The sequence below is a fragment of the Mustelus asterias genome, chromosome 4 (genome assembly GCF_964213995.1).
Source record: "Mustelus asterias chromosome 4, sMusAst1.hap1.1, whole genome shotgun sequence".
In the NCBI taxonomy this organism is placed as follows: Eukaryota; Metazoa; Chordata; class Chondrichthyes; order Carcharhiniformes; family Triakidae; genus Mustelus; species Mustelus asterias.
In genome coordinates, this window is record NC_135804.1 from 89582124 (window position 1) to 89596765 (window position 14642).

General features: G+C 42.1%; 1 protein-coding gene across 2 annotated transcripts in view; it reads left to right on the top strand.

Annotated features, from left to right (window-relative positions):
* Positions 1-318: 318 nt before the first annotated feature.
* LOC144492841 (E3 ubiquitin-protein ligase XIAP-like) overlaps positions 319-14642 on the top strand; it is a 31465-nt gene continuing 17141 nt past the window's right edge. The window contains exons 1-4 of one of the 2 annotated variants that reach the window (XM_078211346.1): positions 319-439; positions 4610-5631; positions 10511-10610; positions 11628-11706. In XM_078211346.1, coding sequence (XP_078067472.1) covers positions 4743-5631; positions 10511-10610; positions 11628-11706 — 1068 coding nt within the window. In that variant the 5' untranslated portion in view covers positions 319-439; positions 4610-4742. The remainder of the gene's footprint in view (positions 440-4609; positions 5632-10510; positions 10611-11627; positions 11707-14642) is intronic. The other variant, XM_078211348.1, reaches the window with a different exon arrangement.

Consider the following 14642-nt stretch of genomic DNA (forward strand, 5'->3'; position numbering starts at 1 on the left):
CAATGTTCAACAGTGCATTGTTATTTGTGGATTCAACTGTATGTCAGTGACTGCTCTTCAAGGGTAATTGAGATGACATGAAGGGCATTGCCACATTCCAGGGTGAAAGGGCGCCCTATCAAAATGCTATCTTTCCAGTCCAACCCAACAGCAGCCATTCACAGAAACTGTGAAGGACGCATGCGCCAATCGAGAAAGAACCTGACTCCATTTTAGTCAATCAGGTTGGAGCCACGCGAACCGGCAGCCAATCCCTGCCCTCCTCCAGCTGATTGACGAGGGGGCCATTGAGGATTTTCCTTCCATTCATGTGACGCAGACAGAAGTTGCAGAGCTGGCTGTTGGAGAGCTGCGCAGGCTGCTTTCTGTCTCAGCTTCACATTCCTTATACGCACTGGGTCTGCGCCCTGTGGGAAACGGCACCGCCTCTATCCTCGCTGTGAGTTCCTGACTTTACTGTGAAACTCTCTATTTATCCACGAACCTTGCTGGCTTCTTGCAATTGACTATATTGTCGGATTTTACTGGCTTGCTGATTAACAGGCAGAAACTTGCATTGTGCCCAGAGCCGCACCTTTGTTAACCATTTCACCCTTGTTCTGGAGGAGGGCATTCGTGATTGCAATGGGTTGACTAGATTAGGCAATGATGTACTTTATTCCTTTTTGATAATTTGAGTTTTCTTGCAGGATTGTTGATTGTGCAATTAAGCATTTGTTCAGGAATGTCAGACTTGCGCTCCCAGTATTATCAGTCTACATGCTCAGTTTATTTTCTCATGAAATCTGTTTTGAAAATAAATTTATTTACTTCCAGCTTTCACCACCCCTCCCCCTCTCTTGTATTTTGGCGAGCCATGTCGAGGTAAATACCTGTGCTGTTCTCAAATTGTAGCTGAAATATCACTTTGTCAATATCCAAAGTTGCCATTTTCCAAAAATCTGCTGAATTTGTTGTAGATTTGGAATGCTACTCTTTTTATTGTGAACTTTTGGTGTGCGTTTCTTCTCATTCTGAGGACATTGAATGTCTGTGTGGTGCACTTTTAATTTATTATTGCTTCGGTCCAGAAGTGTTGCTGATTTTGAGTTTTCATGTGGGGAGAATGCAGGTCGTTGGAAACATTGCCATGACATATGAGTTGATTTTATTATTGCCATATGTTTTGGTATACAGGGAAAAGTATTTTTTGCATACTATACTATTCTCTTGAAGTTGCTTCTGCTTAGGATATTTATCCAGTTTCACTTTGAAGAAGTCCCTACATTGACTTGCTGTGAAGTATTCCATACAAATATTGTCAAGATGTTTCATCCAACCCCTCTGCTTATTCAATGATAGTGAACAGATGATTTGTCATAAAATAAAAAGCAAGTGCTGGAAAAAATCTGTTATCACTGACTAATTGGAACAAATCCACGGCCAAAATGCTTCATAATTTCCATTTACTATAATTAATGGTGTTTTCCATTCCAAAGTGAGATTCCAGTAAGCTTCTCACCTTAATTATTGTTCCCCATTTCTGGCAATATGCTGGAAATATGCAGTAAATCACGCAGCATCTGTGGAGCAAGAAATAACATTTTGGGTCAAGGACATTTTCATTTTGATTGTATCTTTATGCTCAATGTTTTCATGTCATAAAATGTTTGCATTCCAAAAACTGGTTCAGCCAGTTGAAATAGTGTGAAATGTTTGGAATTAATTCATATTTATTTCTCTTCCTCTTCAAGGCAAAATTTTGTTTTTATTAGTGAATGCTCCGGTTTTTATTTCTCCCAAAATGTATGACTTAATTCTTCACAACTTCCATCTTTATGCCCATTCTGTTAACTTTTCTGTCTTGATGTTTTTTACAGTCTACTCCCTACTTGCTCATGAAAACGTAGGTTTATGACCAAATTGGACCTCTTACACCTTTTGGTGTGGCATCCACCTCTTTCAAATGACCAGTGTCCTGATATTTGTACCCTGTGTGTGAAGCAGCTGTTGCAAGTTTTTTGATACCCATGGGCAACATAGCACAGTGGTTAGCACTGCTTCCTCATAGTGGATGACTGTCTGTGCGGAGTTGGCACATTCTCCGTGTCTGCGTGGGTTTCCTCCAGGTGCTTCAGTTTCCTCCCACACTCCAAACATGTGCGGGTTAGATTGATTGATTGGCCATGCTGAATTCTCCCTTAGTGTCAGGGGGACTTCTGCAAAGTCTCATCAAAAATGAAATCCATACATTTGGGTCCACGATGAATGCAGTTTTTATATGCTGGGGTTATGGGGATAGGGCCTGGGTGGGATTGTGGTTGGTGCAAACTCGATGGGCTGAATGGCCTCCTGCATTGTAAGGATTCTATTCTATTGAACAGATAGTTGTCATGATCACAAGTGCCATTTTTATTTTTAACTTTTCTTAATTTTTATAATTTGGTGATTCACCCTTGGTAGTATGATTGTGGTGAGGGTAGAAGGAGGGAAATATTCTTTGAGTCATCACATACTTCCCGTCATTTCTCAAATCACTTATACTCGCTCCGCTTCTGTGACAATGTTTAATCTCTCCATTGTCTAATTTTGATAACCCTGTTTTTTTTTTAGCAGAGAAAGATGATTGATCACTAGCTCTATCATTTCCTGAGGATAGCCCCTAAGTTCGCAGCTTGCACTCCTAAGGGGTGTCACCATGAACCTACTAATTTAACTTTGTTTCGTTTCACCAAATCCAACTCCAGGCCCCCTTTTCACCAAATCCAACTCCAGGCCCCCTTTTTTTAAATGTTGAAATGGGGTTCTTTACACTATGGATCGTCCAGTAGGCCAAGGCGCCTTTTTTTTTTCTCCACTCATTTTCAGATTTTTCAATCTGTGCGCGGTAGAAGGAACTTTGTCTCCCGAGGTCCTCCACCTTTGCATTGCATTTAATAAGGTAAATCTCACTGTTTAACTTCGTTGTGCCACATCCTGTTTCTTGGCTGTCTGTTCACCACATGCTAACCTCAAGTACCTTAGGACTGTTGTGGTGTCATGGACAATGTAAATGCCTCTTACTGCCAGGGACCAAGTAAATGCCCCTTTCTGTCTTTCAGCCCATCAAGTTTGTGCCAAAGTTTCTTTTTTTCTCTCCCCTCTCCCCCACATCAACCACTCACACTTCTACTTTCTTTTTGTACACTTGAATAATTTGTCTTTAAAAGCAGCTTTCGAGTTCCCTTTTTAATTCCGCATCAGGACTTTGTGGAAGGGAATTCCCCTTCGAACCTGCCAAGCTTTTTTGTAACTTCCCCTTTAAATGAGTTTCCTCGTGACTCATTGACCAGTGGAGCAAATCATTTATTCTATTATGACCCTTTAATGTGGAAGATCTTTGTCATGATCACAGAGCATCTCGGCTCTCATGGAAAAGTCCCCCCCCCCACACACACACACACACACACACAGAGTCTCTGAACAGCTGTAATGTTGTTGTAACTTACAGCCAGCTGAATTCCAGTTGTTGCGCCAATTCTGTTTAAACCCAGAGGGTAACCAGCATTCAATTTCTGCCGAATCGGTTTTCCAATTTCAAGAAAGAGCACCCAAAATAGTGAGAGCTCGCCGATCTCCCACAATAGTATGGCACTGGGCAAGATGTGCTCCTCCCAGTTAGTTTGCCTAGTCTTTATCTTGAGGAATATATGGGTAGTTTGCAAATACTATACACTATTGCCTTCTCAGAAAAAATCTTTGGCACACTCCGTGTTTACATCCAAGTTTTAGGCAGAGGACCGTGCTTCCTCAAGGGAAGCAGACAGTTGCCATCTTTTTGGCTGAAACTCTTTGCGATTGCTGATGGACTGTTTCGGAAATTGCAAATTCCTTCTCCAAATATTTGTCTAGTTCAAGTATCACAGTGGATGTCCACCTTTTCACTTTTTTTCCCAGCATCAATCATGCCTCAACAGTGCCGTTCATTAGGCTGTGCCCACCAGACAAAAAAGAAGTCCTCACAGCTATCCCAAAATTGGCCTGAACTCCATGGTAGCCATTGGTGCCTCAGCTTGTGACCCTAAAACTTTATCCCGTGACCCACAACTCTACTGTCTTCAGAATGATTGCGTGTAATGGCTTGCAGTTGAATGTTCCAATGTGCAGGATTGAAGTGAAAAGCCAGCTACTGCTCTCTACTAGATCGCTGTTCCATGGAGATGTACAGCAGTACAAGATGGGCGTCAGAGATGCATTTTACCACAAGAAAAAGATTTACTTTTGAAATTTTTTTCATGTTTCTTTAAAACTGTTTCAATAGATAACAAAATTGTGTGCAATTAATGATACTTTTATACAATTTAGCTGTTTTAAGTTTTGTACTTCGCAGCTGCTGGTCATTTTTATCGTGGATGTGTTAAAGAGCTATAAATGAATCTGAAGTGAGCATTTGGAAAACTTGGGCTTCAAGTGCTAATTTATTGCAAAATGTTTTTTTGTAATAGGACAGTATTTCTAATTGAGTGCAATATGCATATTTGATCTAGGTAAGATTGAGGCTGATGCCTATTTTGATTGGTTTTAGTTAGCAGATGCATCGGACTGAATTGGGACAAGATTTGTAATGATTGAACTTTTGCTTTTTTTACAGGTGCACAGTGGAATTTCAGCAGAAAGAAGTTGGTTTTTCGTACCATCATATTGAAAAGACACCCAAATACCGAAAATATCCAGGAATCTGTAGTTTCGTAAGCACTCAGTCGGGATATTTGTTCTTCTCCGATATGGATATTACCACAGATTGTAAACAAGATCTCTCAAATGAAATCTATAGACTTGGAACATTTGTCAACTTTCCATCTGATGTGCCAGTGTCTGAAGCAACATTGGCCAGAGCAGGTTTCTCTTATACTGGTGTCAAAGACCAGGTGAAATGTTTCAGCTGTGGTGGGGTAGTGGAAAACTGGCAACATGGGGATTCAGCTGTAAGCAAGCACAGACAGCTGTTCCCTGCTTGTCCATTTATTAATGGTACACGCATGAATGAACGAATAGTGAGCTCCAGACTTCCACTTGTGCTTCACGACCATAGAAACTCTGAGCAAGTGGCTAGTCATCACTCTTCAGAGAATGACCCTTGCAGCCAATTGAATGGTGATTGCCAGTATCATAGTCAACCTTTCAGCGATCCTGTGAGAAGTCGAAGCATTGAAGACATGTCACATCTACGACCCAAGAATCCTGCAATGTGCAGTGAAGAAGCCAGACTCAAAACCTTCACTACTTGGCCTAGTTATGCCATTGTTACACCAAAGGAACTTGCCAAAGCAGGGCTTTATTACATACACAAAGATGACCAAGTACAGTGCTTTTGTTGTGGTGGTTTAATGAAAAATTGGGAACCCGGAGATCGAGCAATGTCAGAGCACAAGAGACATTTTCCTATGTGTGCTTTTATTTTAGGACATTCTGTTGGAAATATACCATTGGATCCAAATTGCAGCTGGACAGATGTTAACCAGCCTTTAAATGGTGAAGCAGAAGCAAATGTTTTTTGTCTGCCCAAACACCCAGACAAGCAAACGTATGAATCACGGCTTCAGACTTTCAAAAGCTCAGAACACTTTGCACTTAATGCTAGCGATCTTGCAAGAGCTGGATTTTACAGCACAGGTATTGTAAATTTCTTAAAGAAATTCTAAGTATTAAGTATAGTTCAGATGGATGAGCTGAATAAAACAATTATTTTCATTTACTGTCCATTTCTTGCAGTTAGAAATACCCATTACACTTACAGAAATGGCAACATGTTGAATAATTACTCCTGCATTAGTGTTTGTTGTTCAGGAGGAGGAGGATAGCATGTTAAACATACCAGGGAAATCAATATTGAATTGGTATGGGGTTTTGCCAGAATTAGCAAAATAATGTTAAGAAAATAATGGGACTTGAATGGTAAATCCCCAGGATGAGATGTTTTCCATTCCAGGGTTTTTAAGGAAGTAGCAGATGCCACAACTGTTATGTTTCAATGTTCTTGTGATTTGGGAACTATTCCTTTCAATCGGAAAATTGCACATGTCACTCTGCTATTGAAGAAGATGAGAGATGGAAACCAGGGAATTATGGACTGTCAAAATCCTGGGCATAACCATTGACCAGAAAATGAACTGTGGCTCCCAGAGCAGAGGCTAGGATTCCTGCAGTGAGTAACTTGCCTCCTGACTCCCCTAAGCTCCTCTACCATGTACAGGGCAGAGATCAAGAATGTGATGGATTCCTGCCCACTTGCCTGGATAGGTGCAGCTTGACACCATCCAGGACAAAGCAACTCACTTGATTGGCACTCCTTCAACAAACATGCACTTTCCAATCAACAGTGACAACAGTGTGCAGCATCTGTAAGATGCACTGCAGGAACTCACCAAGGCTCTTTAGATAGCACCTTCCAAACTGACAACCACTCCCATCTCGAGGGCTGCAGATATATGGGAACACCACTACCTGGAAGTTCCCCTCCAAGTCCACTCACTATCCTGACTTGGAAATACATTGCCATTTCTTCTTTGTCGCTGGGTCAGAATCCTGGAATTTCATGCCTAACAGCACTGTGGGTGTAGCTTGAGGACAGCAGTGGTTCAAGAAGGCAGCTCACCACCATCTTGTCAAGGGCAACTACAGATGGGCAATAAATGCTGGCCCAGCCAGCAATGCCCACATCCCGTAAACAAATCTTAAACCTAACATTTGTAAACGGAATATTTCTGCAATATATGCTTAAGTATGGGTGATAACACCTTACATTTTGTGTTATCAGAGAAAACCAGGGTAGGTTTGTGAATCAGATTGTTTTTTTTAGTTTGAGGTGATCAATTTCTCTCCAGCCATGAGATGTTTAGAATCCTTTCAGGCAACAAACTTCTGAATGCTCCTTTGCAACTGTACATGTCCCTCTGACTATATTGTCTTCTACCACTACCACATGCAGTTTGACTTCCTGCCACCTGACAGTTTCATGGTCGCCATTATTGAGACGAGCTTTCAGTTCCAGATTTTACAAGCTGCCATGCTGGGATTTAAACCTGTGTCTCCTGGGTATTATCCTGGGCCTCTGGATTACAAGTCCAGTGACATTACCATGAGGCCACTGCCTCAAGAGAACATGGTCACTTAATTGAAAGAAAAATAGTTGTTCCCGCAGTTGTTGGTGTTTATTGCCCATTCCGAGTTGCTCTTGCGAGGTAGTGGTGTTGAATTGCTACCATTCTTTGTGTTTTTGGTGCAAGTGAGTGGTTTGCAAAGCTTCCTCACACGGCTGCTGTGAATCAGCTACATTGATGTTGAATTGGAGGCACGTCGAGACCAACAAAGGCATCGATGGCAGATTATGTAAATGAACCTGTGCAAAGTGGCTTTTTTAAAACTTTCCTGAGGTTGGAGATGGCAAGATACATTGTAGATTCCCACCTGGCAGGTAACTTAATCCAATTGCAGTTGACTGTCTTGGGCCTGTGACTGTGTCGCTGTGCATTCAGTTGTCTACCAGTTTGCATCACGCCATGAGAAATTCTCATTAGAACATGAGAAATAACAGCAGGCTGTAAAGCCCATTGAGCTTGCTCCACCATTTAACTTGATCATGGGTGACCATCAGCCTTAACTTCATTATCCTGCTTTGATGTCCTGAGAGACAGCTCTCCGGGATAGAAAATTCCAAAGATTCACGAACTGAAGTGAAGAAATTCCTCCCTGCCTCAGTCTTAATTGATATACCCCTGATCCTGAGACTGTGCCCTGTGTTCTAATTACCCATGATGTGGAGATGCTGGCGTTGGACTGGGGTAAGCACAGTAAGAAGTCTCTCAACACCAGGTTAAAGTCCAACAGGTTTATTTGGCAGCACTAGCTTTCGGAATGTCACTCTTTCAGGTGAGGAGTTGTGTTCACAAACAGGTCATATTCAGACACAAACTCAGTTTACAAGATGGTGGTTGGAATGTGCGTCTTTACAGGTCATCAAGTCTTAAAGGTACAGACAGTGTGAGTGGAGAGAGGGTTAAGCACAGGTTAAAGAGATGTGTATTGTCTCCAGCCAGGACAGTTAGTGAGATTTTGCAAACCCAGGCAAGTCATGGGGGCTACAGATAGTGACTTGAGGCCGTCCTCATGTGTGCAGAACTTGGCTATCAGTTTCTGCTCACTGATTCTGCGTTGTTGTGAAGGCTGCCTTGGAGAATACTTACCTGAAGATCAGAAGCTGAATGCCCGTGACTGCTGAAGTGTTCCCCAACAGGAAGAGAACACTCTTGCCTGGTGATTGTTGAGTGGTGTTCATTCATCCGTTGTTGTAGTGTCTGCATGGTCTCCCCAATGTACCATGCCTCGGGACATCCTTTCCTGCAGCGTATCAGGTAGACAACGTTGGCTGAGTTGCAAGAGTATGTACCGTGTACCTGGTGGATGGTGTTTTCATGTGAGATGATGGTATCTGTGTCGATGATCAGGCATGTCTTGCAGAGGTTGAAGTGGCAAGGTTGTGTGGTGTCGTGGTCACTGTTCTCCTGAAGGCTGGGTAGTTTGCTGCGGACAATGGTCTGTTTGAGGTTGTGCGGTTGTTTGAAGGCAAGAAGTGGGGGTGTGGGGATGGCCTTGGCGAGATGTTCGTCTTCGATGATATGTTGAAGGCTCCGGAGAAGATGTCGTAGCTTCTCTGCTCTGGAGAAGTACTGGACGACGAAGGGTATTTTGTCCGCTGCCCCATGTTTGTCTTCTGAGGAGGTCGGCTTGCAAAATCTCACTAACTGTCCCGGCTGGAGACAATACACATCTCTTTAACCTGTGCTTAACCCTCTCTCCACTCACATTGTCTGTACCTTTAAGACTTGATTACCTGTAAAGACTCACGTTCCAACCATTATTTTGTAAATTGAGTTTGTGTCTGTATCTGACCTGTTTGTGAACACAAGTCCTCACTCGCCTGATGAAGGAGCCTGAAACTCCGAAAGCTAGTGCTGCCAAATACCCCTTTTGGACTTTAACCTGGTGTTGTGAGACTACTTACTGTTCTAATTACCCAAACAGGCGAAACAGTGTCTCAGTACCTACCATATGGAGTTCCTTAATAATGTATTTTTAGTGAGATCACTTGCCATTCATCTAAATTTCAGAGAATATCATAGAGGAAATCATAGAAACCCTACAGTACAGAAAGAGGCCATTTGGCCCATCGAGTCTGTACCGACCACAATCCCACCCAGGCCCTACCCAATAACGACCCAATTTAGCCATGCCTCATTTCAGACCCCGTTTCATCCCAGAGATCAATCTACTGTACCTTTTGTTGTATTGCCCACAATGCAAGCATATCCTTCCTTTAAATCTGGGAACCAAATGTGTGCGTGATACTCCAGGTGTGGTCTTGCCAAAGCCCTCTAGAATTATGGCATAACATTTGCCACCTTAATTGCTTGCTATACCTGCAAGCAAACTTTTGTGTTCCAGGTATGAGTACTCTGACTATTAATACATAGAAATTTCATGCCATTTCAAAGAAATCTGCTTTTCTATTCTTGCAATCAATGTAAATGACTTAATGTGTTGCCATATTACACTCCATATGCCACCTTGTTGCCCAGTCACGTGCTGTCATCTTTGTCTTTTGTCAGATGACCTCCAATATCCTCTTTAAATATTGTTGACAGATGATCCTGAATAAAACAACAAGTGAATGCATTGGCCCACAATTGTTCCCTTTTGTATCCTGCATGCAAGCATTTTGTCTTTCACCAAGATTCATGAGGAATTATCCAAACGTGCTCTTGGACTCACCCATGAGATTCTGTAAACTACTGTGATTTCAGATTGAAAGATTGAATTTGGATATTGTTGATCAATACTTGTGGTCAGACTTTTTTAACCTTGACCGTGTTCATGTGGCCGAATGTTGCTGCAAGTATGCTATGGAGTAAATGAAGACAAATATTTTTTTTTCTTTGTTTGTAACTGAATTTAGTTGCTCTTACGGTAGCCTAAGTTTAGAGTATCAGTGGAAAATTCTGTTGAAATTGTGTGTGTTGGACTGTTGTGAAATTTTCCGTGGGGAAATTCCATCTGTAATGTCACTGATTTCTTACCGAACCCACATTTTACAAATTTTAGTCAGCATGATGTTTGGATTAGTTGGCAGGAAAGTTTACCTCACTCCCACTGCTTCAAAGAGGAGGGGGGGGCCGTGTTCATGTCAACATGTGCCATATTTTGATGAAGGCCATGACTATTTTGTTTAATACCAGCGGCATCAGCAACCCTCTGGTGCAATGTTTGTAGTCAGTTGATCAGGTGGCCTACAGATGGAGCAATAAACTGTTATCATGCTGGTCTCTATGGCCTAGTCACGGGCACCTTGGTGTATTTGCTCCTGAGGAGTCTCTTCACGAGAAAAGCATGGTACAAAATATATTTTTAAGTGATTTGTTCAAGCCCTTTATATTCCAACAACATTTAGCAACTACGTCTAAGTATGAAAAATGCTGAATTTTGACTTAAATTGCAGGTGAAGAGGACAATGTGAAGTGCTTTCACTGTGATGGAGGCCTCAGAAATTGGGAATCTTGTGATGAAGCTTGGGAGCAGCATGCAAAATGGTTTCCAGGGTAAAAGGCAAACTGCTTTAAACTATTTGCATTATTGATTTGTTGCTGAGTTTTTGCTGTCTCAGATTGGTTCGTGAGCATTAATAGCCTACTCCTGTTCCCATTATTTACTATTCTCTCGACCCTCTGGCTTTGCAAACCAGATAACGTGCAGCTGCGAAACAAGTTGTTGTTTGCAGTGCCACCAGATCTGAACTGGAACTTTGCACTTGGTGTACATGTTTCTTCTGAATGGAAATTGTTTTCCCTCTTGGGGCACCTTGTGCACAGGATTTTTGAAGTTTGTCAGATCTCTCTGTTTGCAGTCAGGTGATGGTTTCATGACCATGCGGGACATTGACCCAGATCTTCCAATCTCTATCATCAGAGACCAAACGTATCACTGAGGATGCATTATGGGAACCCCTTTTGGAGGTCCCAACATAATGACTAAGTGGGAATTGCATGGCAAGTTTGAACTTCTAATGAGCAATTTCCCTCGACCCTCTGAAAAGTTTCGAGCTCTGAGTTAGACTCCGTGACGTGGTTTGAAATTATTTGGGAAGTTACCTAGGAACTATTGGACAGAAAAATGCTTGTGTAATTCTTGTGAAACCACATAACTGACACCCCACCCTGACCTGTTCCAGCTTCACCACCTTACCCACCCTTTTTGCCTTGCCTTCTCCCTGTGGCATTTTAATACAGCTTCAGACATTTAAACTCATTACTCACTAGAGTATGGCTTCTGCAAGGTTTCTATTCGCTGGTGTCTGTAATTTCTAGCACTGAGTCAGATTCAAAAGTTTTTCCATCAACAGATATCTCAGGAGCGTCTGAGGACAGTAAGTGAGTTTTTCTGTTGCCTGATCAGGGTCAGAAATAGGGTTCCATCTCCAATGGGACGATTTAGGCCATTATTTCAGCTTTTAATGTAAAAGAAATTGTGAAAAAGACTTTTTTGTTTCTGAATCCAGTTGAAACATAAATATGTTGAGGGAAATTCCTGGAAAATAACTACTGCTGTTGTCTAAATAGGTGTGCGTTCCTAACTCAACAGAAAGGCCACGACTTTGTCAATGATGTTCAGTTGAAGAAATTGCACTCCATTTCTACCGTAAGCTCCACTCTTGAAATATTTGTGCTTTTCTCGTGTGAAACAGTCATCAGGGGTGGCACAGTGCCAGGGATCCGGGTTCAATTCCCGGCCTGGGTCACTGTCTGTGTGGAGTTTGCACGTGTCTGTGTGGGTTTCCTCTGGGTGCTCTGGTTTCCTCCCACAGTCCAAAAGACGTGCTGGTTCGGTGGATTGGCCATGCTAAATTCTCCCTCGGTGTACCCAAACAGGCGCCAGAGTGTGGCGACTAGGGGATTTTCACAGTAACTTCATTGCAGTGTTAATGTAAGTCTACTTGTGACACTAAAGTTAAACTTAGTAGAATTCCATGATATAGCAAAATTCTTGGTTTGTTTATTTTAATTGTTCAAATATTGAACGTATGAATCCCAAGTGGGTCTTGGGATGTATAAATCAACCATGTACATACTTAACTGCTACTTATGCAACATCTTGACCAGAGCAATTGCTGTTGCATGGCAAACTATTTTGGGTTGGATGAATGTGAATGAAATGCCCTCTATCATTTGCCCTCAGTGGTAATGACTGACTGACATAACTGAACGTTCAGCATAAATTAATTCACAGCTTGAATTTTGCATAGCCAGTGCTGTAGTGCTCCCCACCCTCTGTCCCCTCAGAGCCAGCAGTCTGGAAATTGTTGAGAATTTCAACGTTCCCACTCCCAAGTTGTTGTTGAATACTCATTAGTTACACTTTGTTCCATCTGGTGTATTTGCGATTTTTAACAGTGGTGATTGATATAATTTGAACCAAACTGAGCCTGAAAAAATTTCATGTGCATGATGTGCTGTTAACTGATTAAGCAGTGGATTTTTAAAGCTACTTTTTAATGTTCTTTTACCCTGTGCATGTGCCAATTTTTCATTTGTTCCATATTTTACAGCTTGGTAACATCACTCCAGCTCCATGTTGGAAATTCTAGTTAAGGACACTGCAGTCAGCTGCATGGTGATTAGAGGTGAAATTCTCACAAAAGAAGTCACTATATTTCTCATTGAGACCTGAGATCAGGGTCAAATGTCCTTGCTTCATGGTTGACTCAGAGCTACAGCCAACTTGTTACCTGGCTGGAGATGAACATATGAAATGGACTGACAGAGAAACAGCTGGCCCCTCCAGTCTGCACAACATGATGGCCAGATTGTCCTGAATAAACACTTATCACTCCCCTCGAGTCTTGAAATCTGAAAGGGCAAAATACTCTTGGAAAGTTTTTGGCTTTGAAAGTTTCTAAGACAGTCCAAAAGATGAACTTGATCAAATTTTATCTGTAAAGGCACTTGCCTTCCATTTGATCAGACCTCTGATCCAGTTAAGAACCAGTTAATTTCCCTCTTGAAATCTGCCACCACCCATGCCACACCAGCTGACAATGTTTCCAGAGACTCTCTACTTGGGGGGGCGGGGGGGAAGCATCACAACCTGACATCCAGACCATTTCTGCCTTTGTGTTGTTTAACCATTTGTCTTCTGTGCTCCACAGTCTGCTGAACTGAAATATTCAATAGAAATGCTAACCAGCTTTGAAATATTTTAGACCATCTGGTCACCCCAAGGTCCATGCTACTGTCAAGTAAATGGACTACAGTCCTTGTGTCTGTGTAGCTGTGCTTCTTCTGGCCAAGAATTAAACTTTGAGGCTCTTCTCTGGACTTTTGTTCAGAAAGGGCATTGAGGGATACGAAACCAAGATGCAGATCAGTCATAGCCTAATTAAATGGGAGAATAGGTTTGAGGCCTGCACATTCTTTCTTCTAGCAATAATTGCAGTAGTGAAGTTTCGATTGGGCATCAATTCCAAAATCATCTCCAATTAAGAGGATTTTACGCCATGAGCCCATCACTAATTAGAGCACATTACAACATTGCAGCCGTATCTATATTCGGCACACTGCTTGTGGAGTTTCTGTGAAGCCATTCATTTTGTGACCTAGTTTTTATTGTTAACCAACTTGAATACGTGACTCCATCTAAGTGGGACAGTAAATGGTGAGGAGAATACCGGCTGCAAAGGACTTTGGGTAGGTTAAATGAGTGGGCACTGAAGTCTCAGATGGAGTATAATGTGAGAGCTGGGAGATTAATTACCTGTGGAAGAATGAAGAAGCAGAATATCTTAAGTGGTTTCTGCTGTTCTGAGAGATCTGGGTGACCTTGTACCAGAAGCACAGCAAACTGTTACATTAAGAAGTCAAATGACATGTTAACCTTTATTGTAAGGTGGCTGGAGTACACAAGTAAGCAAGTCATTGTACAGAATAAGGTGAGACCACAACTGGAGTATTGTGCACAGTTTTGGTCTCCTTGTTGAAGGAAGGATAGAGGTAGCTGCAAAGGGTAACGAGCATGATTTCTGGGATGAGAGGGTTGTCCTATGACAGAGGTTCAATAGATTTGACCTAAAAGGATATGGTTGCTGATAATCTCAGTAATTGTCAGAGAACACAACAGGATATAGGTACATTGGAGACTTGAGCACAGAAATGGCAGATGGACTTTAATCCGGACAAATGTGAGGTGATGAGTTTTGGAGGATCAAGCTTGGTTGTGAATTATACTGTAAATGGCAGAACCCGTAGGAACATTAACATACAGAGGGATCTGGGCTTGCGGTTCAGTTTCCTAAAAGTGGCAACACAGGTGGCCAAGGTGATTTAGAAGGCATATGGCATATTTGCCTGAATCAGCCGGGGCATTGAGTACAAGAATTGGGAAATCATGTTGCAGTTATATAAAACCTTGTTTCGGCCACATTTGGAGAATTGCGTACACTTCTGGTCACCACGCTACCAGTAGGATGTGGAAGCTTTGAGAGAGAGTGCAAAGAAGCTTCATCCAGGATGTTGCCTGGTCTTGAGGGTGTTGACTGAGGAGAGTTTGAATAACTGGGATTGTTTTGACTGGAAAGATGG